This window comes from Leptonychotes weddellii, chromosome 13, assembly GCF_054177405.1.
Source record: "Leptonychotes weddellii isolate Sample4059 chromosome 13, ASM5417740v2, whole genome shotgun sequence".
Taxonomy (NCBI): Eukaryota; Metazoa; Chordata; class Mammalia; order Carnivora; family Phocidae; genus Leptonychotes; species Leptonychotes weddellii.
The window spans coordinates 56884951-56911043 of NC_138381.1; the positions used below are offsets into that span (position 1 = coordinate 56884951).

General features: G+C 58.5%; 2 protein-coding genes across 4 annotated transcripts in view; one reads left to right on the forward strand and one right to left on the reverse strand.

Annotated features, from left to right (window-relative positions):
• Positions 1–6791, forward strand: part of TBX1 (T-box transcription factor 1) — an 8803-nt gene extending 2012 nt beyond the window's left edge. For 2 of the 3 annotated variants that reach the window (XM_081801614.1, XM_081801615.1), the window contains 7 exons: positions 341–722; positions 2673–2774; positions 3632–3803; positions 4407–4562; positions 5189–5256; positions 5341–5441; positions 5818–6791. In XM_081801614.1, the coding sequence (XP_081657740.1) occupies positions 341–722; positions 2673–2774; positions 3632–3803; positions 4407–4562; positions 5189–5256; positions 5341–5441; positions 5818–6305 (1469 nt within the window). In that variant the 3' untranslated portion in view covers positions 6306–6791. The remainder of the gene's footprint in view (positions 1–340; positions 723–2672; positions 2775–3631; positions 3804–4406; positions 4563–5188; positions 5257–5340; positions 5442–5817) is intronic. The other variant, XM_081801616.1, reaches the window with a different exon arrangement.
• Positions 6792–16320: 9529 nt separating this feature from the next.
• GNB1L (G protein subunit beta 1 like) overlaps positions 16321–26093 on the reverse strand; it is a 33870-nt gene continuing 24097 nt past the window's right edge. The window contains exon 4 of the mRNA XM_081801617.1: positions 16321–23383. Within this exon, the coding sequence (XP_081657743.1) occupies positions 23066–23383 (318 nt within the window). The 3' untranslated portion in view covers positions 16321–23065. The remainder of the gene's footprint in view (positions 23384–26093) is intronic.

Here is a 26093-nt window from a genome sequence, read left to right on the forward strand (position 1 = left end):
GCCCCGGGCCGAGCGAGCCGCGGCGGGCGGGCTGGGGGCCGGGGCCGGGGGGGAAGGAGCGGGGGAGGGGCGAGAGACGGGGGAGGGGAGGGAGGCCATTGTCTCGGCATTGGTGGGGGGGGGCGCGCGCGGGGCGGGGCGGGGCGGGGCGCCTCCTCGGGGCCGGCCCGCGGTGTAGGGCGGCGCGGCCCGGGGCGCAGCGCAGCGCCCGCCACTCGGCCGGGGGCGCGGGGCAGCGCTCACCTCGGTGGCGGGGGCGGCGGCGGCGGCCCGCGGGTCATGATCTCCGCCGTGTCCAGCCCGTGGCTCACGCAGCTCTCGCACTTCTGCGACGTTGCAGCCTTCACGGCCAGCAGCCTGAGCAGCCTGGGGGCCGCGGGGGGCTTCCCGGGCGCCGCGTCGCCGGGCGCCGACCCGTACGGCCCGCGCGAGCCCCCGCCGCCGCCGCCGCCGCCGCCGCCGCGCTACGACCCGTGCGCCGCCGCCGCCCCCGGCGCCCCGGGCCCGCCGCCGCACGCCTACCCGTTCGCGCCGGCCGCCGGGGCCGCCACCAGCGCCGCCGCCGAGCCCGAGGGCCCCGGGGCCAGCTGCGCGGCCGCCGCCAAGGCGCCAGTGAAGAAGAACGCGAAGGTGGCCAGCGTGAGTGTGCAGCTGGAGATGAAGGCGCTGTGGGACGAGTTCAATCAGCTGGGCACCGAGATGATCGTCACCAAGGCCGGCAGGTCAGGGTGCCCCCCCCTCACTGCCCGCGACCCTCCCCACGAGGCCCCGGTCTCGGGCAGCGCGCCTCGGTCCGATCCACGCGAGTGGGACCGAGAAGCGGGGTGGGGGCGCGGCCCCGCCACCTGCGGCCCCCTCTAGGCGCGGGCCGGCTCTGGGTTCTCTGCGGTCCCGGCTCCAGCGACAACCGCCTGGCGCGCCGGGCGGGCCTCGGGGACGGCGCGGGCAGCTTCGGAAGGCCGGTGGAGAGAAGCCCTGCGGACCGGCCCGCCCCTCCCGCAGCCCCACGGCGCCCGCCGCCGGAAGCCCGGGCCGGTTCGGAGCACACCGGGCTAGGGGTTAGGCAGCTGCCCCTGAGCGGCCTCGCCAACCAGCCGGCTTCCAGTGGATCCCACCGCAAAGGAAATTCACGTCTCTAGTTCCCCAGTTCAGTCTATACGGGTTAGATAGAAACGGGCAGCTGGACAATTCTCTGGAAAATTTTGGGAGAAAGTTAAGACCCTTAAAAACAGTATGGTCTCTTCCGTGGAAGTTGCTCCCCGGTTTCCTCAGGCCTAAATTTCAGGTGGCTGTGGGGCCTGGCTCTGCTGCTGGGGCCCCCTGCCTTCCAATTGGCCTGTATTTGTTTGAAGGGCCCAGAGAGAAGGGGAACAAGTTTTGCGATGCAGCCGATTTGACCAGCAGACAAAGGCGGGTGCCGATCTGTGTGTAATGTACACACGGAGACACCGGCTCTTCTACCGCGCGGCCAAGGGGAGCTCAGGGCCTGTTTGCAGAGCCTTCTCGCGGTTTCTGTTTCCCTGCCGCGGCTGTCCTCCCTGGGGATCCTGGGGCCTGTGCTCAGCTTCAGCTCTGTGGGTCTTCCGCAGCCTCTCCTTACTGTCCCTTGAGGACGGCACCCCAGCCTCTGGCCCAGCCCAGCCCAGCAAGGGCCTTGGCGGGGGCCAGGCTTCATCCCAGAAGCCAGCATTCTGTAGCACCCACCGGCCTGCAGAGGTGGGGTGGCAGGCCTGATCAGGAGTCCCAGCTCCACGGCATCTGTTTTCTGCCCGCTGCCTGCACGGAGCTGCCTATGAGGGGAAGCCATAGGAAGGGCAGGTGGGAGCGAAGCCTCATGCTGTTCTCCAGGGCCCAGTGGCTGGTACTGCTGTGCCGTCAGGACAGGGCCAGCCCATGGCCAGCCGCCCCTCCAGGAGCTGCAGAATGTCCTTTCAAGAGCCTGGATGGGTCATAGAGTCAGAGTTCGCTGACCATGAGGGCACAAGCCAGATTGTCCCAGAGTAGCTGAGTCCGGGGGGTTATGGTGGCGGGTGGGAACTTGTGTGTGTCCCTGAGGAAGGTGGGGAAGACTCCATCACTGGGCCGGAGACAGGGCCTGAGAGTCGGGGCTGTGGGGATTGGGGAGCAGCCGCGGACCCAGCTGAAAGGGCAACTGGGACTCCTGGGAACCACACAGAGTGGCCGGGTTTCACTTTGTTCGAGCCGGGAGTTTACATCCGTCGCTCAGATAGAGCTGGGGGAGGCTCAGTGGAGGGCTGAGACTCTCTGGGACCGCGTCTGGGGAGTCTTGCCGATCGGGTGCTGCCGGCTGAGGCTAGCTCTGCACTGGACAGCCGAGAATTAGCAAAGGCTAGCTAGGCTGGCTCTGTGCGGGCAAATGTGGCAGGAGAAGCCATCGACTACACTGGGACGCGGAGGCTCAGCTCTAGTGCTTAGTGAGCCATTTTGGGTTCCAATAAGGGGGGCAGGGGACTGCCCTGCCACTCCACTTGCCCTTGGCTGGGCAGGGGCCTTACTGGGTTAGAGTGGCCGAGGGAGAGAGGAGAGGAGGTGGAGGGGCCAGGCCGCTGAACGCAGGAGCCAGCAGGAAGCCTACCTGTCCCGGGGTTGGTCAAGGTGGGGCAGCCCTGCCTTCCCCCACCCGAGGTGACCAGAGGCCTCGCCGCCCCCAGGCGCATGTTCCCCACGTTTCAAGTGAAGCTCTTCGGCATGGACCCCATGGCCGACTACATGCTCCTCATGGACTTCGTTCCAGTGGACGACAAGCGCTACCGGTGAGCGCCCAGCAGCCTGAGAGGGGGCCCTGGGAAGCGGCTGGTCCCTGCCTGGTGATGCCTCTGAGGGCAGCCCACGAGGACATTAGTGACCAGGAGTCCCGGCACCTGCCCCGGCTGCCCCGCCGACTCCCCTTGACCCGCTCCCTCCCCAACCCTGTCAGACCCTAGACCCACACACACCCCACCCCCAGCAGTTCTTGGGTACTCCCCTCAGGAGGTCACACTGGCTGGGCCCTTCCACCAGCTGTAGGCCCGAAACAGCTCCCATGCCCCTGGGCCAGCTTGGCCTGAGGCGGACAGGCCCCTCGCACACAGCCCTTGCCTTTTTTTCTCATCTCCTTCTCCCACGAGGTGAGCGTGGGCACCTTGTCCCCTTCCCCCATTCCCCGGGAACGCTGGGCCCTGGAGCTGAGCAGGAAAGGTGGGGTGGCAGGGAGAGATTATGCAGGGCGGGCCTCAGCTGCCCCGACAATTAACAGCAATTAATAAAGAGAACGTGGTCCGCCCTGCGCCCGAGGCCGCCGGTGCTGCCAAATTCGGGCCGCAGGCGGAGACCAGTGGTGGGGAGGTCCAGAGCGGGCAGACCCGCGTGCAGCGAAATGTGGAAATGTGGCGCCGGGAGCCCAGCCTCCTCCCTTGGTGCTGGGCTTCCTGCTGTTTTGTGTATTGGGACGGGAGGGCGTTTTCGGTTTTCTTCACGATCGCCCTCGGAAATACTCCCAGTCTGTGTGGCAGCCTGAGGCTCAATTTCACCGATGATGGGGAAACTCATCAGAGGCACCTTTGGGGTTCACTCAGCAAGGCCCTCCTGGTTCACCCCACATGGCATGACCCCTGTTCCGGTACTGCCCCAGGTACGCCTTCCACAGCTCCTCCTGGCTGGTGGCCGGGAAGGCGGACCCTGCCACACCAGGCCGCGTCCACTACCACCCTGACTCGCCTGCCAAAGGTGCCCAGTGGATGAAGCAAATTGTGTCCTTCGACAAGCTCAAGCTGACCAACAACCTGCTGGATGACAACGGCCATGTGAGCGATCCCCGCACCTCCCCAGGCTACGTCGCTATCCCCGGTGCGGGCCCTCCAGAGTCCCTGTTGACCAGAGCCAGAGGCAGAGAGCTTGGGCAGCTCGGGGTGTGAATAAGGGACAGGCTGAGGAGAGTAGGCCCCTCTGGGTCAGGGGCTCACAGGGCCTAGTGGCCCTCAGGCCTGGGAGAGGGTGTCCCCTTGCTTGCCGCACTCCACTCCTGATCTTTTGCTGGAGGTTTTTTAACTGGAAGGGATGGGGCCATATGGGGGGGTAGCAGCAGGAGGCTTTGCACAATCCAGGCGGGTGATGCCGCTTTCCTGCTGGCCTGAGCTCTGGCCTGCAGCCACCTACCAATCCCCACCCCCCCACCGTAGGCCCGAAGTAGTTCTCAGGGACCTATGGAAAGAGGATCAAAACCCTGATCTTTTGCCATTTGGAGTGTCTTTCCTGGTGGTCCCCAGTTGATTGCAGTCTCCGCTTGAGCCCCATGGCAGGACCTCATTTCGGGAGTTCAGAGTTTTGTCCAAGTTCTCTGGGGAGTTCACTGCCTATCCGGACCTTGGCCCATTTCCTAGTTCCAAACTTGCCACCTTGTCTTCCAGATTATTCTCAACTCCATGCACAGATACCAGCCCCGCTTCCACGTTGTTTATGTGGACCCACGCAAAGATAGTGAGAAATATGCTGAGGAGAACTTTAAAACCTTTGTGTTTGAGGAGACTCGCTTCACTGCGGTCACTGCCTACCAGAACCACCGGGTGAGGCCCTGGGATGGGCAAATTCAATACTTCTGGGTTGCAATTTCCAGTTGCGGCCTGGGGGACAGAGGTTTGGACCCAAAGGTTGTGGGTTCTGGCGGAACCCAACACCAATGGAGTCCCACCCCCAAGGGCCTCAAGCAGCCTCCTCCCCTCTGCTGCAGGCTGGCCCAGCCTCCTATCAGGTTGACCTCTCTAGCAGCAACTGTCAGTGCGGCCTGAAAGTTTGTTTTCCAAACCATTCCGGAAACTCCCCATCAGGGGCCTGATCCACGGTTTACCCAAATTCCTAGGGCACCCCCCACCACCACCACACACACACACCCTGCGGGGTGGTTGGTGGAGGTGACCACATTCCCATCCCAGCCAGGGACACAGGGTCTCCATCCCAATCACTTGGGGCCACAAAGGGGTTCCTTCGCAAGAAAGGAGCTTCCCCTTTGGCAGGAGAGAGGGACAACCTCAGTGAGGGAGTTAACTGTGGGAAGTTTCTTGTCCCGGAAGAGTAAAAGGGCCCTTATGGAGAAGCTCCTCCAAACTACCCTACCTCGGTGCTCCCACCCCCAGTGCAGGGGCTCCAGCCACTTGCTCAATGCCCGCCGCCCCCCCCCCACCCCGCCCCGCAGATCACGCAGCTCAAGATCGCCAGCAACCCCTTCGCCAAAGGCTTCCGAGATTGCGATCCGGAGGACTGGTGAGTGTCCTCTGAGGAGACGAAGACTGCTCCGGAGCCCAGCGGGGGTGTCCCCCTGACCCGCTGCCCTCCTCCCTCCCGCAGGCCCCGGAACCACCGGCCCGGCGCGCTGCCGCTTATGAGCGCCTTCGCGCGCTCGCGGAACCCCGTGGCCTCCCCCACGCAGCCCAACGGCGCAGAGAAAGGTAGGGCCGGGGTCGTGGGATCCGGGCCGTGGCCCTGCGCGCGCTCCGCCCGGGGCAGACGGCCGAGCATGGCCTCGCCCGAGCCCCAGGGGCGCTCGCGGCCTTTGCGCCGTTTGCACAACGGCCGTGGCGGCGGGCAAGCGCGCACTCGCCCGCCTGGCCCGACGGCTGCGCCCCGCCCGCCCCGCCTGCCGCCCACGGAGGGGCGCGAGGCCCCTGGGGAGGGAGGGCCGGGGTCTCCCGCAGGTTGGGCGAGAAGGGGTGGGGTGCGCCCGAGTGCGGGCTGGCGCCCCCTCCCCGCCAGCAGCGGCGGGGCGCTCGCGGGTCCCCTCTGCCGTCTTGACCCGGCGCGCTCACCCCTCGGCCCTCCCCGCAGACGCGGCCGAGGCTCGACGAGAATTCGAGCGCGACACGGGCGGAGCGGCCGTGCTCGGGGACCCGGCGCACCCGCCGCAGCTGCTGGCCCGGGTGCTGAGCCCCGCACTGCCCGGGGCCGGCGGCGCCGGCGGCCTCGTCCCGCTGCCCGGTGCGCCCGGAGGCCGGCCCAGCCCTCCGCACCCCGAGCTGCGCCTGGAGGCGCCCGGCGCGTCGGAGCCGCTGCACCACCACCCCTACAAGTACCCGGCCGCCGCCTACGACCATTACCTCGGGGCCAAGAGCCGGCCGGCGCCCTACCCGCTGCCCGGCCTGCGCGGCCACGGCTACCACGCGCACACGCACGCGCACCCGCACCACCACCACCCCGCCGTGAGCCCGGCGGCAGCCGCCGCCGCCGCCGCCGCTGCCGCCGCCGCCGCCGCCGCCAACATGTACTCGTCGGCCGGGGCCCCGCCGCCCGGCTCCTACGACTACTGCCCCAGATAATGCGGGCGCCCGCCGGCTGCTTCCCCGCCCGGGGTCCCCGCACAGCCCCGAGGGCCGTCGGGGTCCCCGTCCACCCAGCCCCAAGGGCCGTCCAAGAACACGTTCCTCCAGCCCCGGGGGCCAGTGCGGGTCTCCCCTTCCCCAGCCTCGAAGCCATCGGGGTCCTCCACCGTCCAGCCCCGAGGCTGTCGAAGTATCTGGTTCCCAGTCCCGGGAGCCACCGCGGGTCCCTCCCCAGCCCGGAGGGCCACGGGGTCCGCGCCCGCCAGTGCCAAAGCGCCCGGTCAGCGGCGGAAGGAAGTGATATTTATTGTTCTCCGCGAGACCGCGTCGCCCCCTCCCACCCCCACCCCCGGCCCGGCCGGCAGTTGCAGTGTAGACGACCCGAGAGCCCGTCTGCAGGCGGTGTAGATACGTGTAGATATTTGTAGATACTGTAGATACCGCGCCGGCGCCGACTTGATAAAGGTTTCGCCTCTTTTGGAAGTTGCCTGCGTGTCCATTTATTTGTGTCCAGTTAGATCATACGGGGGATGTCGGGGAGAGCGTGTCCGGTCGACTCGGGGACTTCGGGGCCTTCCCAGCTCCAGTCCCCACAAGCCGCAGCGAAGCGGGTGTCCCTGCAGTGCCCTCCGAGCGCCTCCTCCCGGCCCGTTTCCAGAGCCTCTTCTCGGCCACGCCCCTCTCCGTCCTCTCCCCGCCCCCTCCGCCGTGGCCCCATCCGGGTTCGCTCCCAGGGTCTCCTCCAGGCCCTGCCCGCCCGCTCCCCGCCCCCACTTCCACCTTGCAGCTTCATCCCCTCCTCCCCAAGGCTGAGCGTACGGGGCCCCGCCCCAGCCCCAGGTGTGCCTAGGGCCCTTTGACTTAACTCAGGCAGGCAATTGTCCCTCTTCTAGGATTTAGGCGGGCAGCCCTGGCCTGTTTTCAGGGCCAGTGCCTGTCCTGGGTGCTTTTCCACGGAAGCTGGAAATAACCATCACGCCAGAACAGTGTCAGTTGGGGGCTGGGAAGGGGAGAAGCTCAGACACTGATCGCAGAAAGACAAAAACAGGCAGTTCTGCTGTTCTAGCATTTCCCCTGGCTGGCCCTAGCCCAGGCCGGCGTTTTCCCCTGTTTATTGACTTTGTTCCCTGTGAATGTCCCCACGGAGTGACCTGGGCAGGGGGCACAATGACAGTGGTCATGAGTCATCTTGAAACCTGTCTGTGAAGCGTTTTTCCCAGGCCAGGTGGTGAGGGACCTCTCCCCATTAACTCAACACCAGGGATGGGGCCAGAGGAACCCTTTGATCCCTCCCTTCCTGAATCCAGGCAGGAAAAGCTGACAACCGGTCAACGTCAAGGCTGCTAACTTGGACGCAAGATGGACGGGAAATGCAAATGGCTGAGGTTCTATTCCCCTTCTGTGTCTGTCCCAGTATGTTCGAGGCAGTCGCTGCCACATGGCAGGGGCAACCCGGTGCCACCTCTCCCCAGCAGAGCCAGGCATTTCCCAGTGTCTGTCCTAGACCGGACACTTTCTTCCTGGATGTGTTCACCCTGGTGGCACGAGGTGACCAAAGGCTTAAAAATTGGACAGCAGGAAGCGTTTCTATGAGGCAGGTCTATGAAGGGAGGGCGTGACTGAGCTGCTGAGGGGTGAGCTCTGGAGCCCGGGGCCGCCAAAGCTTCAAAGTTCATCTCGTGCCAGGGCGTGAAGACTTGAAGTATCTGCTTGAGTGGCCGGGGGGCTGTGTGGACACAGCTTCAGGGACTCATAGGGGCAGCTCTGGACATCCATCCCTGATGGGCGTCCTACTACCCCTCATGGCAGACCTCCCTCTGGGTGAGCCGCATGCACCATCGGGCTCCCCCCTCGTGCAGCCTGTTTCCCGTCTGTACCACAAATGCACCCTGCATTCTTTCCTGGGAGGCCTGCAGGAATGACGGGCTGTAGGCTGCAGAGCTAGTCTCTCCTGCAGGTGCTGGGCACCCCTCCCAGGCCCACTGTCGTGCTCTTCCTCTGCACACTCTACACTCGGGCCATGATGAGGGTCAGGGGTTGAGAACCACAGTTGGAAAGATCTCTGTTTTGGTTTTGTTTAAAGCTAAAGTGAGCGGAAGCTCCCCTCTGAACCAGCGACGGTGCTGGGAGGATGCAGCTGAGCGCCTGGGTCTCTGGGGTGCAGCCGGCCGGCCTCCTGCTTGTGCGCCCGCTCCCATAATCATCACCCACTCAAGCTGGAAAGCTGCTGCGGTCCATCACGGTGGCTGCTAGCCACGGCCGGCCGCTTCCATGTTAATGAACAAAAGTAGAATAAAACGAAACATTCAGTTCCTCCCCGGCTGCATTCTGAGTGCTGGACAGCACAGGGGCGGCAGGTCGGCTCGCCGGACGCTGCAGATGAGGGCGGTCCTGCACTGGGGAACAGCCCCCCGAAGGCATGGTTTTCTCCCCTCTGCCCCCTTAAGAACTTCTCATAAATGGGATCATGCAACAGGGCGGCCCGGCCGGCTGCTTTCTGCTCCAGGGTGTTGCAAGGATGGCCCACACTGCCGCCCGCCCAGCAGTTCTTCTTGCTGACAAGCGTCCAGCCTCCGGCGAAGGACACTGACAGTGCTGTCGCCACTGCCTGCCGTGGGCTGACATTCCCGTGGGCCGCTACCCCAGACAGTCCCTGACTTCCCTGTAAAGCCACTATCCTGGCAGCTTCCATGTCCCTCGCTTTGGGCACCTCTGCGGACACACCTGGCCTGCCCCTTCCATGAGCCACCGTGCTGCGCTGTGTGGGGTTCGGGGACCCTCCGACCCGCTTCCTCGGGGGCTCACCCCTCAGTGGCTTCCTCTGGGGTCCTTCGTTGGCTCAGAGGTCCCGTTCTACTCCCTTTGCCTGTCTCCAGGTGTCCAGTTGCTAGGACTCAGGAGGACGAGAGCTTGGATTAGAAGGGACCTGGTAGACCGGGTCCGGGGACCCCAGACTCCTCAATCCTCGACGCCCTTCAAAAAACAATGGATGCGCAACGAGTGAAACAGGTTCACTCTTGACTAAGTAGAGGAGGGGTGGGGCCTATCTACTCCCCGCTTCACCCCTCTGGTCCCACATAAGGGGCCTAGGGAACCCATGGACCCTGGGGTGCGCTGGCACGACCCCCCCTCCTCCCAGCAGCCCAGCTTGCTGTTCTGAGAGGAGAAAGACCAGACCAGAGCCACAGGCAGGGCCTGCTGTGCCGTCTTCCTTGGGCGCTGGAGCCTCTGTCTTCGACATAAACCCTCCAGCTCCTAGGAAGGATTGGGAAACGCCGCCCCGGGTGTGGGCTACCCCAACATCTAGGTATTCCAAAAGCCCAAGACGTAAGGACTCTAACAAACCCACCGCCCACAGGGTCTCGTCTAAGGCTCACGGCCAGGGCAGGGATGCTCTGGAATGGGACCCCCCTGCCCGCCCTGCTGCCACTACGTAAAGTTGGCAACACCACGTGGCTTTCCTGAGACCAAGAGCAAGTGCCTCAGACAAGCATGCTGGGTGAGCCGTAGGGCACAGGCGGCTGTGGGCACAGGTCCCTGGTGGCAAACCTCCTGGAGGGACTGGGGGCACAGTCTCCTCCACAGGGAAGCATTTGGGGGCGCAGAGCGGTACGCTGAGGTTCTGCCCTGGGATGAGGGGAGCCTGTTTGGTGGCACCTCAAGCCTGGAGTTGCAGAGGAGGAGGAAACCTGGTGTGTGGGGGGGGCTTCAGCCACCCCTCTCCCTCTGGTGGGGGAAGTCCGCAGAGTGTGTGGGACCCGTATGACGACGGGAGGGTGAGTGCGAAGCACGGATCTGCAGGTGTGCGGCAGATCAAAGCGTCCGCACACTAGAGAATTCCATGGGGCCACAGCTGCGGGGGGGCGGGGGTGGCAGCGCGCAGAGCCCAGGGAGCCCTGTGTAGGTAGACAGAGGGAGGCTGGGGGCCTGAGGAGCTGCTTCTAGGACAAAAGGAACCATTCCAGTGGCAGCAGGAGTGTGGCCTCACCTGGAGTTGGGTGCGAGGGAGAGCACACCTCCCGGGTGCCACAGGCCCTGTGCCTCAGTTTCCCCTTAATGCTGGGTGCTGACCCCGGCCCTGTGGGAGCGGTGTGAGTCGTGGAGGCCCTTGTGAGCAGTGGGGAGCATCCTCTCCTCCTCGGTATGGGTTCCAATGAGGCCGTGCACAAACCTGATCCCCACATGCCTCCCTCACCCACAAGGCCACCTCTGTACTGTGACGTGGGCGCAGCCGGGGAGCTGGGGCGGTGGGGGGACATGACATGGCCCCACATGCCACCCGGCCCTGGGAGGGGAGGCTGGAGTCGTTTCCTGGTCTACCCCACACATTTTCTGTATTTAAAAAAAACCCACACAAATCTTGCCTTTGATTCGATTCCCTTCCCTGCTTGTCGTACTACTTCAAACCAGATGGGTTCACAAGATGAGACTTTGCAGTCTCGGCACCTCCACTTAACTGCTGCCAGGTCTGTGTGTGGGGAACAGCAGAACCAAAGGTGTTTTGTGAAAAGCAGCCCCCATGGGGGAGAAGCTTTAGGTCTTAATAGCAGTAATTAAGTTATCTTCTTAATTATAAAGAGGAATGGCATTGCCGACATCCTTTATCAGCTTTCAGTTGCATCCAGTCAGTGCCTAATCCTCTGTTTCCAGCAGCCCCACACCCCCCGTGTCTTCCCCTGGGCTCACAGAGCAGCCCGGCCCAGCTCTGGCCACCAACACCTGCACTGGGGACACGTGAGGGTCCGGGCCCCCCACTCCTGCATGTGCCACCAAGGAAAAGGCCTTCTGATCAGATTGTGACCCCCCCCCTTCGATGGAAACACGTCCTGACTTCGGAGATGCTGGTGTTTCCGCCCAAGGGCACCTTCCACCTCGTGGTAAGGTAGACTTGAGTCACCAGCTGGGACACAGGCCCCTCCCTGTGTCCTCCGAGGCTGCCCGCCTGGCCAGCCCCGCAGGGTCTGCAGATGGGGCTCAGAGCCACAGGAAGCCCCACCGTAGTGTGTTCTCTGCCGTTCTTCTGCGGAGGACAGTAGCAGGCCAGGTCTTCCATCATAGTGGGAACTCGGAGCCTGGGTGTGTGGTGAGGGGCTGCCACAAAATATGGAAGCAACAACTTCCATGCGAAGAATCACCCTTCTGGTAACACTACGAAACGTCTTAAAAGGACTAAGAAAAGCCAGCGGCTTCATTAAAATGCCACCAGCCAGCTCGAAAGCGCTTTGGCTTGGCCCTTCTCCTGGGAGCGACTGCAGGGCACAGAGATGCAGAGAATGGCGGTGGACCTCATTCTCCCCAGTGCCCCAGGGGGCTTGTACAGCGGGCCCTTCTGGGGGGCCTGGGTGGTTCCAGGCATGTCTCACCTCCTTGGCTCCAACGACCAAGCCTTCTTCCCTTTCGGGTGGCCAGCAGGAGGGTCCAGGTACAGCTAGGGCCCAAAGCCACAGTCGGCATCCCCTTCCGGAGACCTGGACTCCCGGAAGCTACTGCAGGGCTGTCCCCAGAGCCGCAGCTGCCTCTGGCCTCTTCACATGCCACTGTCATTTCCCTGCCACCCCCAGCTCTCCTGAGTCTGAGGCCACGTGGCTGGTGGGCTGTAGGTGGGAGCCCCCAGTATCTAGGCACCTGGACGTGGTCGCCACCAGGAAGAGGACCAGTCTCAGGTGGGCCAGGACACATGAGGGGGCAGAGCGGCCCTCTGTGGGCTGGTGAGGCCGTTTTGCTCCTCAAAGCTTGCCCCCCCCCGCTGCACTCTGCTGCTGGGGTTCCCTCCAGTGTCCAGCTATTTCCCACACAGGTGTCTCATCCCAGTGAGAATTTAAGTTTCCAGAAGACAGAGAGCCTATCACCTATCACCCGGAAAATAATTTATGATGAATGAAAAATTTGGTTTAAACCACAAGAGAGGGGCACATGGGTGGCTCAGTCGGTTGGGTGTCCGCCTTCGGCTCAGGTCATGATCTCATGGTCCTGGGATCGAGCCCCACATCAGGCTCCCTGCTCCTCGGGGGGCCTGCTTCTCCCTCTCCCTCTGCCTCCTCCCCGCTGCTCATGCTTTGTCTCTGTCTCTCTCTCAAATAAACAAATAAAACCTTTAAAAAATAAAAATAAAAAAACCAACCACGAGAGACTTCGTACCCCTTAGGATGGCTGCTATGAACATACACACGCACAGATAACAGAACACATGTGGGCGAAGATCTGGAGAAATTGGGCCCCTCGTGCTTTGCTGGTGGGAATGTAAAACGGTGCAGCCGCTGTGGAAAACAGGATGGAGGTCCCTCAAAAAAAGCAAACCTAGAACTACGTAGGACTCAGCAATTCCACTCTGGGTGTGTGCCCCAAAGAGCTGAAAGCAGGGAGTTACACAGATATTTGTACACCTGTGTCCTTTGGCAGTACTAGTCACAATAGCCGGGAGGTGCAAGCCGACCAAGTGTCATCAACTAACCAGTGGATAAAAACAGACAGATGAATGAACAGACATGTGGTGTATCTATTCAGTGGAATATTATCAGGTCATAAACAGGAAGGAAATTCTGACGCGGGCTATAAGAAGGATGGACCTTGAGGACATTCTGCTCAGTGAAAGAAGCCAGACACAAAAGGACAGATGCTGTAGGATTCCACTTACATGAGGTTCCAGAGGAGTCAGATCTATGGAGACAGAAAGTATTGGAGGGGGGTAAGGGGCTGGGGGAGGAGGGAATGGAGAGTTAGTGTGCAACGGGGACAGAGTTGCATTTAGATGGCAAAGTTCTGGAGATGGATGCTCAACACCGTGAATGCGTTTAATGCCACTGAACTGGACATTTGAAATGGTTAAAATGGCAAATTTGTATTTTTCATGTATGCTTCCATGTATTTAACAATTAAAGGAAGCCTGGATTATCCATAATTTACAAGAGCCACTCTGTTCATCTTGGATTGACCAAATCCTAACCTGTCTCTAAACCAGGGGTTTTTAACGCGGAAGTTTCGTCCTGCAGGGCCATCGGGCAATGTCAGGAGACACTTTTGTTTGATGGCCACACGGGGTAGGTGGAAGCCAGGCATGCTGTTCAGCACCCTCCGGTGCATAGGATGGTCCCAACACAGAGTGATGGGCCCAGACGTCAGAGTCTGGACCCGTGAACAGCCGCAGCCCCAAGTATTTTGAGCCCCCATGTAGCTGGGCAGCAGCTAGACAAGTGAGCATCCCTCCTATTGGGAGCTGCTCTCTTGGTTCTACTTGCCCCAGGCTGAGTCCACCCCATGCTCTCTCCACAAGCCTCTCTGGTGCTCAGGGACCCAGACACACTCATGAGGCAGGCAGTCCAGCCCCCAGCCTGAGCGGTGGGTCCTACACCCTGGGGGTGCTGGTGACAGCCTTGCGTGTGGGGTTTAGGACCCCTGGGAGATGTTTCTCCAAGCGCCTGTGCCCTGACCAGTCCAGCTAGCTCATGTGTCTCTCTCTCACAGGGACAGTGTCTCCCTCTTTTGTTTGTATAGCTTTAGTTAGGGGTCCCGACTCTTCAGGAGCTCTGGGAGGGCCCCCACTAGCCCTCTCTCTTTCTGAGGAGGCGAAGGTGTGGTGTGAGGTAGGGAGCATGGAGTGACATGTTCACACTTTCACATGCCAAAAGAGCTGCCACCCAGTATTTGTTGAGATACAATTTCTGCTCTAAAAGAATGCATGTTCCCAGAGGGAAGGACAGACGGTGGCCTCCATGCTGGCCAGGGCCTTGGTGGGCTCTGTGGGGTGGGGCCGAGGGCCTCAAGACAGGCTCCACAAAGGCAGACCACCTTGGCGGTGGGTCCAGCTGCCTACCCTGCTCAGGAGCCAGGTCTCCCAGGCCTGAGGGTCACTCTGGGAGAAAGGAGCCATTTCTCGGCAGGGCAGCCACGGGACCCCAAATGCAGAATCGTGGGTGACCAGAGGGGAGGCACCACACTTTGGGATTCTGTCTACACACATTCTGGAAGAGGTGAGCTGCAGAGCGAGAGAACAGACCCATGGGTGCCAGGGCTGTGGCGGGGGCCAGCAAAGGGGCAGGAGGGTGTTCCTGGGGGGCGGAATTTTGTCAGGGTTCACACAACCATCTCCTCAAGAGGGTGAATGTTAATGAATGCTAAGTCCTCCTGGGGCATATAAAGAACCTGCCAACACTTTCTTGCCCCATTCTTCTGTTTTGAGCCCACTCTGGTGTCCTTTCTCCTCTCGCCCCCTCTCCACTCTCCTCCCTCTTTGCCCCTTTAATTGAGCTGAGCAGTGCGCAGGGAATGGCTGTAGGATTTATTATTCCTGCTCAGCAAACAGCACATTCTCGTTCTTTACTTCTCCAACTAGGGAAGGGGAAAGTCGAGTTTGCAGGTTATGGATGGGAAAGGTGTGTGCCGCTGTGGGCTTCGCCCCCGTGGCTGCGGACTTGGGTAGGATCCAGTCTCCCCACCATCTGCACATCAGACGCCTGACATCTGTCTTGTCTACAAGGAGGAGATGCATTTCATGAAGAACTCTGTCCACTTGCATCTGCTGGAGTGGTCACTCCCATGTTCTGGATGAGTAGTTACAAGCTCCGGATGTCCCAGAGCTCACCTCAGTCCTGGGAGCCCTCGCTCCCAAGAGGAAGGTGCCAAGTGCCCACCCTTCAACACCACAGGCCCAGCCTTGGTTTAATGTTGTGCAGAGGGAGCTGGCTCCCTGGGGGTTGCTGTGCTTCCCCTCACTGTGGCCTCTGTTTGAAATCTCCAAAATAGAAAACAATGCCAATGGTTTGATAAATTCTCAAGATTTATAAATTGTATGTTGTGTAATAAATAATTGTCACTATAGCCACACCCTAACTCGGTGGATATATCAAAATGTATGGATATTGAACAGAATAAAATTTGAAACTTTGGTTGCAAATGCACTAAAAACACCTCTAAATATTTAATAAGAATGACAAGCCTAACATAGAGATCTGAAAGTATCTTAACATCTTAGGCAAGACACACACACTTACCCACACGATATGAGATTCACTAAAGCTGGTACTAAAAGTGCTAAACTGTGTTTCGTTTCTCCTTGGGCTGCTTCTTATTCTTCCTTAGCTGTGTTCTCAGCACCCCGAGATGAAGGATTCTTTGGGTTTCATGTGGATGGGAGGTCCAGATCTGCTGTCCATTTATTTGGAGATATGGCCTGGTGTGTTGGAATGAGTAAGCTTCTTCGTGAGCATTTCATCACACCCTGCAGGGTGGGGTGAAGGGTGCCCTGTGCATGGCTGGAGGGAGTGCGTGGCTCGATGCTCCCTCCTGGCCATGGTAGGAGGCCCAGGTCCTGCCCCAGGCTCCTTCCCCCGAGTCCTGGGGTCTCAGTTGTCTATGTTGATTCTTTCTCACTACACAGAGAGATATACAAGGACGAGCCTTATTTTGCAAAGGATGAAAACATTCTGACTTTCTTCCCTCATGAGGTGGGGTCCGTGTCCCTTTCTTGATACCAGGGCTGGGTGGAGAAGGCTCCTGCTGGTTTGCTGGATGAGCTCTTGGAGGCCCCATGGAAGAAGTCTGATTCCCCTGAGACCGCCATGCTGAGAGGCCATGCAAAGGTGCTCCCGTCGACAGTGCTCCCTGTGCCCAGCCCTCCCCAGGCTCCACCGCCCCACCAAGCTTCCCAACTTGCTGACCCTTAGATGCCACGTACATACTGTATACTTATGAGTTTGGACCGGTGTATTAACGCAGTGATAGATCATTGCAACAGGATGAAACCAAATGACTTGATTTCTTAACATTCCACGTCTTTTATTTTATTTTATTTTTTAGAAGTGGGGAGGAGCATGGGGCGCCTGGGTGGCTCAGTCGGTTAAGCGACTGCCTTCGGCTCAGGTCATGATCCTGGAGTCCCTGGATCGAGTCCCGCATCGGGCTCCCTGCTCGGCGGGGAGTCTGCTTCTCCCTCTGACCCTCCCCCTCTCATGTGCTCTCTCTCTCTCATTCTCTCTGTCTCAAATAAATAAATAAAATCTTTAAAAAAAAAAAAAAAAGAAGTGGGGAGGAGCAAAGGGAGAGGGAGAGAGAGAATCTTAAGCAGGCCCCATGCCCAGCGCAGAGCCCGATACAGGGTTCAATCTCACAACCCTGAGATCATGGCTTGAGTCGAAATCAAGAGTAGATGCTTAACCCACTGAGCCGCCCGGGCGCCCCCTTAACATTCACATCTTAAAAAAAAAAAAAAAAACAATAAAAATATAACATCTTTTCTCAGTCCATTCAGGCTGCTGTAACAAAATACCACAGACTGGGTGGCTTATAAATAACAGAAATTCATTTCTCACCGTTCTGGAGACTATAAGTCCAAGATCAAGGCAGAGCCAGAGTTTGGTGAGAGCCCGATTCTTGGGTCCTCACATGGCAGAAGGGCAGGGGGAGCCCTCTGGGGTCTCCTGTATAAGGCACTGATCCCATTCACAAAGGCTCCACCCCATGACCTAAGCACCTCCTGAAGGCCCTATCCTAGTACCATCACCTGGGGGGTTAGGTTTCAACCTATGAATTTGTGGGGGGACACAGACATTCAGCCCATAGCAATCTTCAGGCATGCTTGGCCTACTTCACTACTACAATATTTGCTGGTCTACTTCATGTTAACTTGTCTTGTTCAAGTGTCAATGAGACTTCTTGGCCCATCGGAATCTTGCCCGTTTGAACAGACGACGGTGACCGTCATCTTGCTGCCTGACGCATCCCAGGCCCGTGTGGGAGGCCCCTTGGCCTTCAGTGCGGCTCTTGGCACCCCTGAACGCCTCTTGGTTTTGTCGCAGTAGCAAGATTCCCCACGTCTGCCCCGTGCCACGGAAGCAGGGGCCAGCACACATGAATACTTGTGGCTCTGTGGGCCCGAGGTCCCAGACGCTGTGGCCCAAGGGTGTCTGTCGGTGGCCCACGGGATATACATTCCTGACCCTGCTCCAAGATCAGAGAGCCCACGTCGGGTGCTGGGTGGACAGGTGGAGCGGCTCTAGGCTCCCTCCTGGCAGGGATGGAGGCAGAAGCATTTCATCTGAAGGCCCTGAGCACCTTCTCTCAGCTTAGCCCACAGTACGGGTATGCCCTACTTCCTCCGGTCTGTGGCTCTACCTCTCGCTCGAATGTTTTCCCGCAGGGATTCCCTAAGCACAGGTTTAGGACTTCCTCTGTAGAACTGACAGTCCTGTACCTGGTGGGCACGTCTCCGGCGGGCTGGGTGTATGTCTGCCCCACTCACCAGCCGCTGCCTGGCTCTCAGCATCTCGCTCAGCTCTGTCCGGCCCAGGGGCTTCCCTCCCACCCGGCTCCAAACGGAGCTCCCGGGCGAGCTGGAGAGCTTGGCCCGGGGAGGCTGAGTCCAGGCAGGAGTGAGCACAGCGGTGCTGCAGGGGAGATGGAGTGCGCCGGACTTGGGGCGGCCGCAGCACCAACACCACCCCCTGCGCCCCGAGCTGCGGGCTGGGGCAGCGGCAGCTTACCCGCCCCGAAGCACAGGTGCACGGCAAGCTCAGTTCTGGAAGGTTTTCGTCTGTGCCAGCTCGTCTTTGACACCAGGCTTTCCCATGAAGTTATAGCTAGTTGAGTATCAAGCGTTTCTAAAGAACCCCCTGAAGGAATGTTTTTTCTTTGTGCAAACAGTCCTTTTGTGCAGAGGGTGTTCTGTGGCTTCTTGGCACAGACGCAGGTGGGTAACACCTGACTGAACATCACTCACTCAGGAGTGTGAAGACACGCACTGCACGTCAGCACAAAGCCAGCCTGCCGGGCGAGCACGGCGAGGTCCCCCTTCCTCAGCTAATCCTCAGCGTCTGAGTGCCTCGTCCAGCTCCCCGGGCTCGCCCCCTGCCACACGCGGAGGCTGCTTCGCGTATTTCCCAAGCCCATGGCTGTCCGACGTCGTCCCACCGCTGAAAGTCAGAGAGCACAGGCAAAGGTGGTGAATTCTCAACGTCCGGGGGCCGCATCGGCCTGGTCACCGCCTGGTCTGCCATGAGCCTCCCGCTTGTCCGAGAGGGACCCCGGCCCGCAGTGGGTGCTGGGTAAGCGCTGTCCACCTGCCCACGTGCCGGGTGGGGATGACTGTGTGACCGGCCTTGAGGGATACCATGGGTCTGGAAGAGGATCAGCAGAAGGCTCCTGAGGCAGGCACACGCTGGGCCACTCACTTGCCTGGGCTGGCTGGTCAGGATGGCACAGCCGCTTGCCCTTCAGGGGAGGTGGCCTGGAGGTGGGCCCCGCCGCAGCCCTGTCTGTCCTGCTGATGAGAGGCACCCTTCACCCTGGAGGTGGTGACCGGGGATGCTTTTGTCTCCCCAGTAGAACATCCAGATCCCACCCGGGGCGACGAAGTCACCACACAGAATACCCCAAGGCCACTCCTGCTGGCCGTGAAGAGGCTGGGCAGCCTCCAGGAGCTGAGGCTCTGGATTCTGCTAACAACCAGGAGGGCTGGAAGAGGTGCCCACCCCTTTGACCCCTAACTACAGCCTGTGAGGCTCCAACCAGAGGCCCCGGCCGCACCACGCCCGCACTCCTAACCCATGGAAGCTCTTCCAACAGGGACAGAACAGCAGAACACATTGACCAGAGCCAGAACTGCACGCTGATTCCATCGCTACTCCAGGAGAGTTTTCTCTGGTTGTGAGCAGCCTGTCCGAGGAGAGTATTAATGAAGACTTCTTCGAGAGACTGCTGAGCCTCTCTCGGTGGATGGGTTGGACCGGAAAGCGGCTTGCTGAGGGGGAGGACGCCTGAGGACACCTGATGAGCGACACTTGGCCAGTGGGTCCCCCCTCGCTCGCCTGGGGAACCTCGGGTCTCCCGCCCCCTGGGCACCTGAGCCACAGCCTTCCTCGTCGTCCTGGATGATACCGATGTCAGAATCACCACGGTTTGGCTGCTGTGGACTGTGCTAAATTCAAGTGGCTCCTGAACGTAACGGCGCTTGGGTGTAAGTCCTGAAAAACGTTGCTCAGCGAACAGCGTAAGTAGCTGGGAAAGGCACTTAGGAACCGGGCAGAAAATCACAGGGCTGATTTTGCCAAGCCACCCGGCTGCCACGGCCAGATGTGGCTGGGTGTGCGGAGGGGGGCTGAGCCCGGGAGAGTCTTGCTGAAAGCATCTGACATGAAGGCACACGGGCGTGCGGCCTGAGATGCTTGGACACTGTCTCCCCACCCCAGTTCCTCAGGGTCCATCCAGGCTCCTCTTCCTGGCTGGTGGGACTACACCGTATGGATGCACCACACAGTTTGCTTCTCTGTCCATTCATCTGTCAACACATTTGGGTTGTTTCTAGTTTGGCACTATTATGAATAAAGCCACTATGAGCACCCATGCAAAGGAAAAAAAGCCATTCCCAGAACATTCAGGGCCCTAAGTTCACATCAAAGGGACTGATGATGAGAGCGCATGCGTCCTTCTGGTGAAGGGCAACCTTGGATCCACATAGAGGCTCCTCCTTGTAGAGGCACACGCTTGTCCTGTGGGAGAGCCGTAGGGATGCACTGTGGCCACTCTGCAGCCCACTGGAGGATGCTCAGGGAGATTGGCTTGAGCCCTTCCAGCAAGGGGATCGCACAGCCGTTGGAAGATGGCAGTGCCCCTGTACACCTGGGTCCCTGGCACAGCCAGCCCCCCAACACTGGGTCAGGTCTGAGGAACGACTCAGCCCTAGGAATATGACAAGGACCATCTGAGGCTTTGCAAACATTAAGTATCTTCCGCAGGCTGGGGGTTGGGGTGGGGCCCGTTTCGTCTTACGCCCCGGGGAGTTTGAGACTGGTCGGGTCTGTGGTGATTTGCTAATGCCCCAGATCCTGTGGATGCAGAAGCCGTCAGGTCAGAGACAAACTGTGGGCCCCACAGTGGGCACAGAGGCCTCACTCTGGTTCAGACACTAGTGTTTCCAGTATAGTTGGTCCACTGGGGTTCCAGGTGGCTCAGCTGAGTGGACAAAAGTCCTGGCCACCAGGCTTTCCACACAACATCCGTAAGGCCTGGGTGAACTTGGAAACTGCTTGCCTTATCCACATGGCCCCATCAGGCACACAGGACTAGCTCTGACAGACCAATTTGGCCCTCGTACACCAAGATTCGGCCACCAGATGTCCCTGGGACACTGCTCACCAGCATGTGACCTCTGTAGGGGGTCAGTTGCCTGTGATCCTCATGCACCTCTGCTCGTGCCTTTACAGGAGAGTGAGGCCCACGTGTGGACTCTGGGTCTGCGCCTGCCAATACCTCTCTCTACCATCTCCAGGGGCAAGGCACTGGCAGCCAACACACGCAGCTCACCTCAGACATTCTGGAAGCATCTCTGAGTTTAATAAACCTCATGCTGACTTGCAGCGCCCTGTCCCTTTGTCTGGAACACACACCTCCATGGCTGTTTTCGTAAATACGGTGGTTCTACCGAAGGCCTATACAGCCGTGTTCTAGGAGAACACCCTCAGCGTGTGGCCTCTCGTGGGAGCCATGCAGGGCTGTGGCTTGGCGAGGCCACTCTCCATTGTCTCTGACCTGACAGCCTCCCTGTGAGGAGCACCCCGAGTGTGGCTTACTTGGCAGTTTTCCTCTATGAGGTTCGAGTGCCTGCAGCCTAAACAGAGCCTCTCCTGACATTCATCATGTGGAAATCTTTCTGGATGTGTCCCCCACCATCCGGTGACGTGGCTACAGGATACTCAGGGGCCAGCGTGGTCCCTCCCAGAGGTGCTGGGGGACACTCGCCAGCACCTCTGTCCAACAGGGCCTATGTGGGTAGGCCAGTCCCCAGGATGGGCCTTCCATGAGCTCCAACGGTATACAGTCCCCTAGGGAGTGGCCGTAGGTCCCTGGGGAGGCTGGGCAGAAGACCAGCAGTATACATTGTTGGCAGTGTAGTGGGGTCTTTCCTTAAGGGGCCTGGGGTGGTGACTGGGGGTTTGTAAACCTATTTCGGTGGCCCGGGTCAGACATCTGTCTGCTCAATCCAGAACACTTCTGCTCAAGCAGACCAAGCTAGACTCGATCCAGCTGCCTGTCAGCTCCACTTCCAGGGCCCCAAGGACACCAGCCCATGCCCACATCTCTGCCAGTCTGGCTGCTTGTGGCTGAGGCTGCCCACCACACAAGCATGCCTATTCCGTCTTGGACAGTTAAGTGCCACTACTAGGCCTTGCCACTCTGAGATTCAGTGACTCCGCTGCCTTTAGAGAACCTTGCTCTGTGGCAGTGGCTCCAGCTGACCTGCAGAGAAGAGAAACCACAGAGCTCTCCAAGGATGCTGGGCTCCCCTTGCGGACGTACTCCTCAAAGTCTTGGGAAAAGGCTCCGCCCCTCTTATGGAGGGTGAGCAGCTCTCATGTGCTAGGTCCCCTCGAGTACCCCAATCTCCCCGAACCCTCGGGTCACCCCCTCTGCAGTACACTGAGGTGGTTCTGGCATTTCAACCGTACTCAGCGAACCTGCCTTGTGGTCCATGTTTCAACCAAGCAACTGCACCCGGGGGCCCTTTCTAACTCCTCGGGCTGCAACAAGTCCAGACCCTCTGTTAGTGGCCCTGTTTCCATGGATCTGGCCTGATGCATTTCATATTCCTGTCACCTGGATCCCACACGTGTTCTCCAGATTTCTATCTGCACGAAGTTCTTCTGGAGCGTAGCCACCTCATCACGGGCCACACTTTGTACCTCACCCTTTGGGGCCTCCTGGGGCCTGAGTCTAGTTATAAACGAAGCTGGGGTGGGGGGAGGTGGTCCTGAGTGTCCCACAAGGACCCCGCCCCAGGGGGAGCCATTCCGGGTCCTTCAGGTAAAGGAGGACTGACCTCTTCAGGCAGAGACCGAAGGGCGCTTTTCTGGCAAAAAAGGCAGTGCAACAAAGGGGTTTGAGGCCCCCAGCTTCCTCAATGACTGCCCACAGCCCCCACCCCAATTTCCAGGGTCCCATTCCTTCCCAATCAATAGCCCAGCTTTAAAAGATGCCCTGACAGCTGGGCCCAGACATGCATGGAAGGAGACTCTGGACATACTCGCTGCTTCGGCTGCTCATTCCCAGTTGCCCTGTGTGCACACTGTTGGCTCTGTGTTGTTGGTGACTGTGTTGGCCACACTTAATTCTGCTGTGCTTTCCACCCCGAAGATGGCACCTTGCCATCTTTGGTCTTCCTCTCTTTGGGGCACTTCCTCCCATGGATTCAGGGAGCTTGGCCTGGACCTGAACCATGAGCTCTCTCTGCCTTTGCCATCATCCACAGCCCACCCTCCTCCTGCCTTGCTCCCTTGAGGGGTCTGCTCACTTCTTTATACAGGTTCTGGCTTCCGCCCTGAGCATCAGGAGCTCCTGGTCATCCTTGGGGTGAGGAGCCACACAGAGTCAGCAGGACCTGGGGGCCACATTTGGTGTCTCCCACTGGACAGGGGTCAACTGCCCTGCCCAGTGGAAGGTCTGAGGAGAGCTCTCGGAGCTGACCCTAAGGAGTAACCCAGGGTGTCACCTCGGAGAATGTATACCTTGAGCCTGCGGGTTTGCAATAGAGGTTGATTGTAAAGCAGCCCCAGTTGGCCTCTCACTTGGGCCACAGCTGCCCAGGTGTCTGGCCCAGTTACTCTTTGTGAACTGCAGAGTCACTGTCATACAGATGCTGTTATTTCACAAAAGGAAACACAAGCCTTGTGCAGAAAATGACTCCATGGACCAAGCCCCTCTTGTAACTGGAGGAGGAGAACCGCGACTGGCTGTCCTCAGGGGTCCCGATGCACGGTTTCCACATGCCTGGGTCAGGCCAAAGTCTGGGTGCCCACCTCCCTGCCCTCTGCATGTCCCAACGAGGGAGTGGACGCGTCGCTGCGGATCGGGTAGAGCGACCAGATGCTAATGCGCTGATCCCTGGACCCTGCGGCCAGCAAGCCATCAGTGGCAAAGGCAACGCAGTGGACGGTGGCACTGTGGAAGGACAGCACGGCCAGTGGCTTCATCGTCCACCAGTGAAACACACGGACACGATGGTCCCAGCCCGCAGTGACCAGGATCTTGCGGTCTGGCCGGATCTTGACATCAGCGATCCCAGGATTGGTGAGTTCATGAGTTCTGCACACCTATAAGATCAAGAGAACCATGAAGTGGCTTCTTAGACCCATCCCAGGGGCTCCCACCCCTGGACAGCCCCATCTAGGCCGCCAAGATGGTTGTATGCTCCTGCAAACTTTACCCCCTACCTCCCAGGAGCCAGGCACAGAGCTGCTGAGGGGAGCAGCCTGACTGCTACCCTTGGCCAAGCCCTTGGGTTATGACAGAAGACTTCAGGCCCTTCTCTCAGAGAGCCCCTGAGGTCCCGCAGAGCTGCTCCCCTATACAAGGTGTGGGAGCAACTCAGGGGCTGCTCTGTTTCTCTGCCTATCAGGCCCTCAGGAAAGACCTCAGTGGGCTGGGTCTTGGGGCCCCTCACCACGGAAATACACTGCACTCTAGCGTCCACGCAAGACGCATCTCCAGCTTGATAGCAGCATAAAGTCTGCATGTTTCCCCTTCTGAGGAAACCTCACACCCACCCACAGCAGGAGGAGGATGAGAGATGCTAAGTCCATCTTCAACGAGAGGGTTGAAGGGCCACCAAGCGGGGGAGCCAGTGGGTGCAGGCAGGACCAGTGGGGGACAACACCGAAGGTGCAAGCCGCAGGTGCACCTGCAGAGCCTGCCACACTGGCCATGGCCAAAACCTTAGTCTCTAGCTTGGTTCTGGGAGAAGGGCAGGGAAAACAAAACAAGGAGTTGCACAGGTGTGTTCTATCTGCATGGAGACACTGGGAGCCAACCTCCTTCTGGAGGCAGAGCACTCCCATAGGCAGTGCTGGGTGATGGCCCCTCGCCAACACGCACCTCCTGCAGCAAGTAAGGAATCAGAGCTGTCTTTGTGGTCACAGCTATTCATGGTTACATGGCACTGTCTCATGCATTGCAATCTGGCGTGTCTGTCCCCACGCACTAAATGACAAAGGCACTTTGCCATCATTGTGACAATACACAGTAGCCACTTCCTTCTACTGATCCTGTGTTTGGCCTAGCCCTGTGCACCATGAGCTCTTGTTGCCCTGAAGTTGTCTTTGCTGTCCCTTACCAGCACACCCTCTTCTCCTAATTCACTTCCTAATGGGGCCATGGTAGTCTTGGTTAAGAATCACTCATCTCTGCAAAGATAACACAAGAGAAAAGGAAGAAACACAGAAAAGCCAACATTCCTTGGAAGCAACCAGAAATTGTCACCAAGGATTTTTTGCCATAATTTAATAAAACAAAACTCATGAAGCAGTTTCCTGTATAAAACAAGAATCTGAAGTAGCAAAACACAGAGGAGGAAAACTGAACTGACAGAGCACAGGAAAGAAAAGGAAGGAAGACCTCAAAGAAATGGAGGGGAATGGGAAATGGCAGAAGGAGACTGGAACAAGACAGTAAGAGCAGGAATGATACAAAGTGAGTGAAATGAAAGGGAAACAAAGAGTTACAATGGATTGGAGAGAAAACAGCAGATATGGAAGACAGGCAGAGGGTCTCTAACATTCAGTGATTTAGAAAATCAATTTTTTTTTAAAAGATTTTATTTATATATTTGACAGAGAGGGCGCCTGGGTGGCTCAGATGGTTAAGCGTCTGCCTTCGGCTCAGGTCATGATCCCAGGGTCCTGGGATTCAGCCCCACATCGGGCTCCTGGCTCAGCAGGAAGCCTGCTTCTCCCTCTCCCTCTGCCTCTCTCCCTGCTCATGCTCTCTCTCTCTCTCTCTCTCTCACTGTATCTCTGTGTCTCAAATGAATAAATAAAATCTTCAAAAAAAAAAATCCTTTATATATTTGACAGAGAGAGACACAGTGAGAGAGGGAACGCAAGCAGGGGCAGGGGGAGTGAGAGAGGGAGAAGCAGGCTGCCCACCAAGCAGGGAGCCTGATGCGGGGCTCGATCCCAGGACCCTGGGATCATGACCTGGGTCAAAGGCAGACGCTTAACGACTGAGCCACCCAGGCGCCCCTAGAAAATCAATTTTAATTTTTAGAAAAATTGAAGCCTTATGATCCAGATCCAAAGACAGGCTATAGGATGGTCAACGTTAAGGTACACCTTAGGAAAATCACTGGACTTAACAGCTTAAAAAGTCCTTTTGGTGGTCAGGCAAAAAGATCATGTCAATTGTGAAGTAAGTTAGGCTGTCCTCAAAATGTTCCACGGCCACATCTGTGTCAGCAGACAGTAGAGGCTGCGAAGACAGACATGGTCCAAGCATTTTATATCCAGCCATACTGCTGCTCAAGTATAAAAACAATAGACAAGCATTTGTGAACATGTAAGAACTTAAAGAATTTGCTCCCATAAGCTCTTTTTTTTTTTTTAATTTTATTATGTTATGTTAGTCACCATACAATAAATCATTGGTTTTTGATGTGGTGATCCACGATCCATTGTTTTCGTATAACACCCAGTGCTCCATGCAGCAAGTGCCCTCCTTAATACCCATCACCGGGCTAACCCATCCCTGATGGCTAATGATGATGAACATTTTTTCATGTGTCTGTTAGCCATTTGTATATCTTCTTCAGCCATAAGCTCTTCTTGAAGGACTGGAAGATTAACTCTGGTCTCATAAGAGATAACCAGGGAACTTTAGCAGATCATCTGGCAGAAAGCAAGGAATCTACTTACCAGTAGGATTAGACCTAAAACAATACATAGATAATGGCTCTAGAACCTGTTATGTAACTAACTTAAATATGGGGGGATAGTGAGAGAGATGGGATGTTTGTTAAATTCACTGATT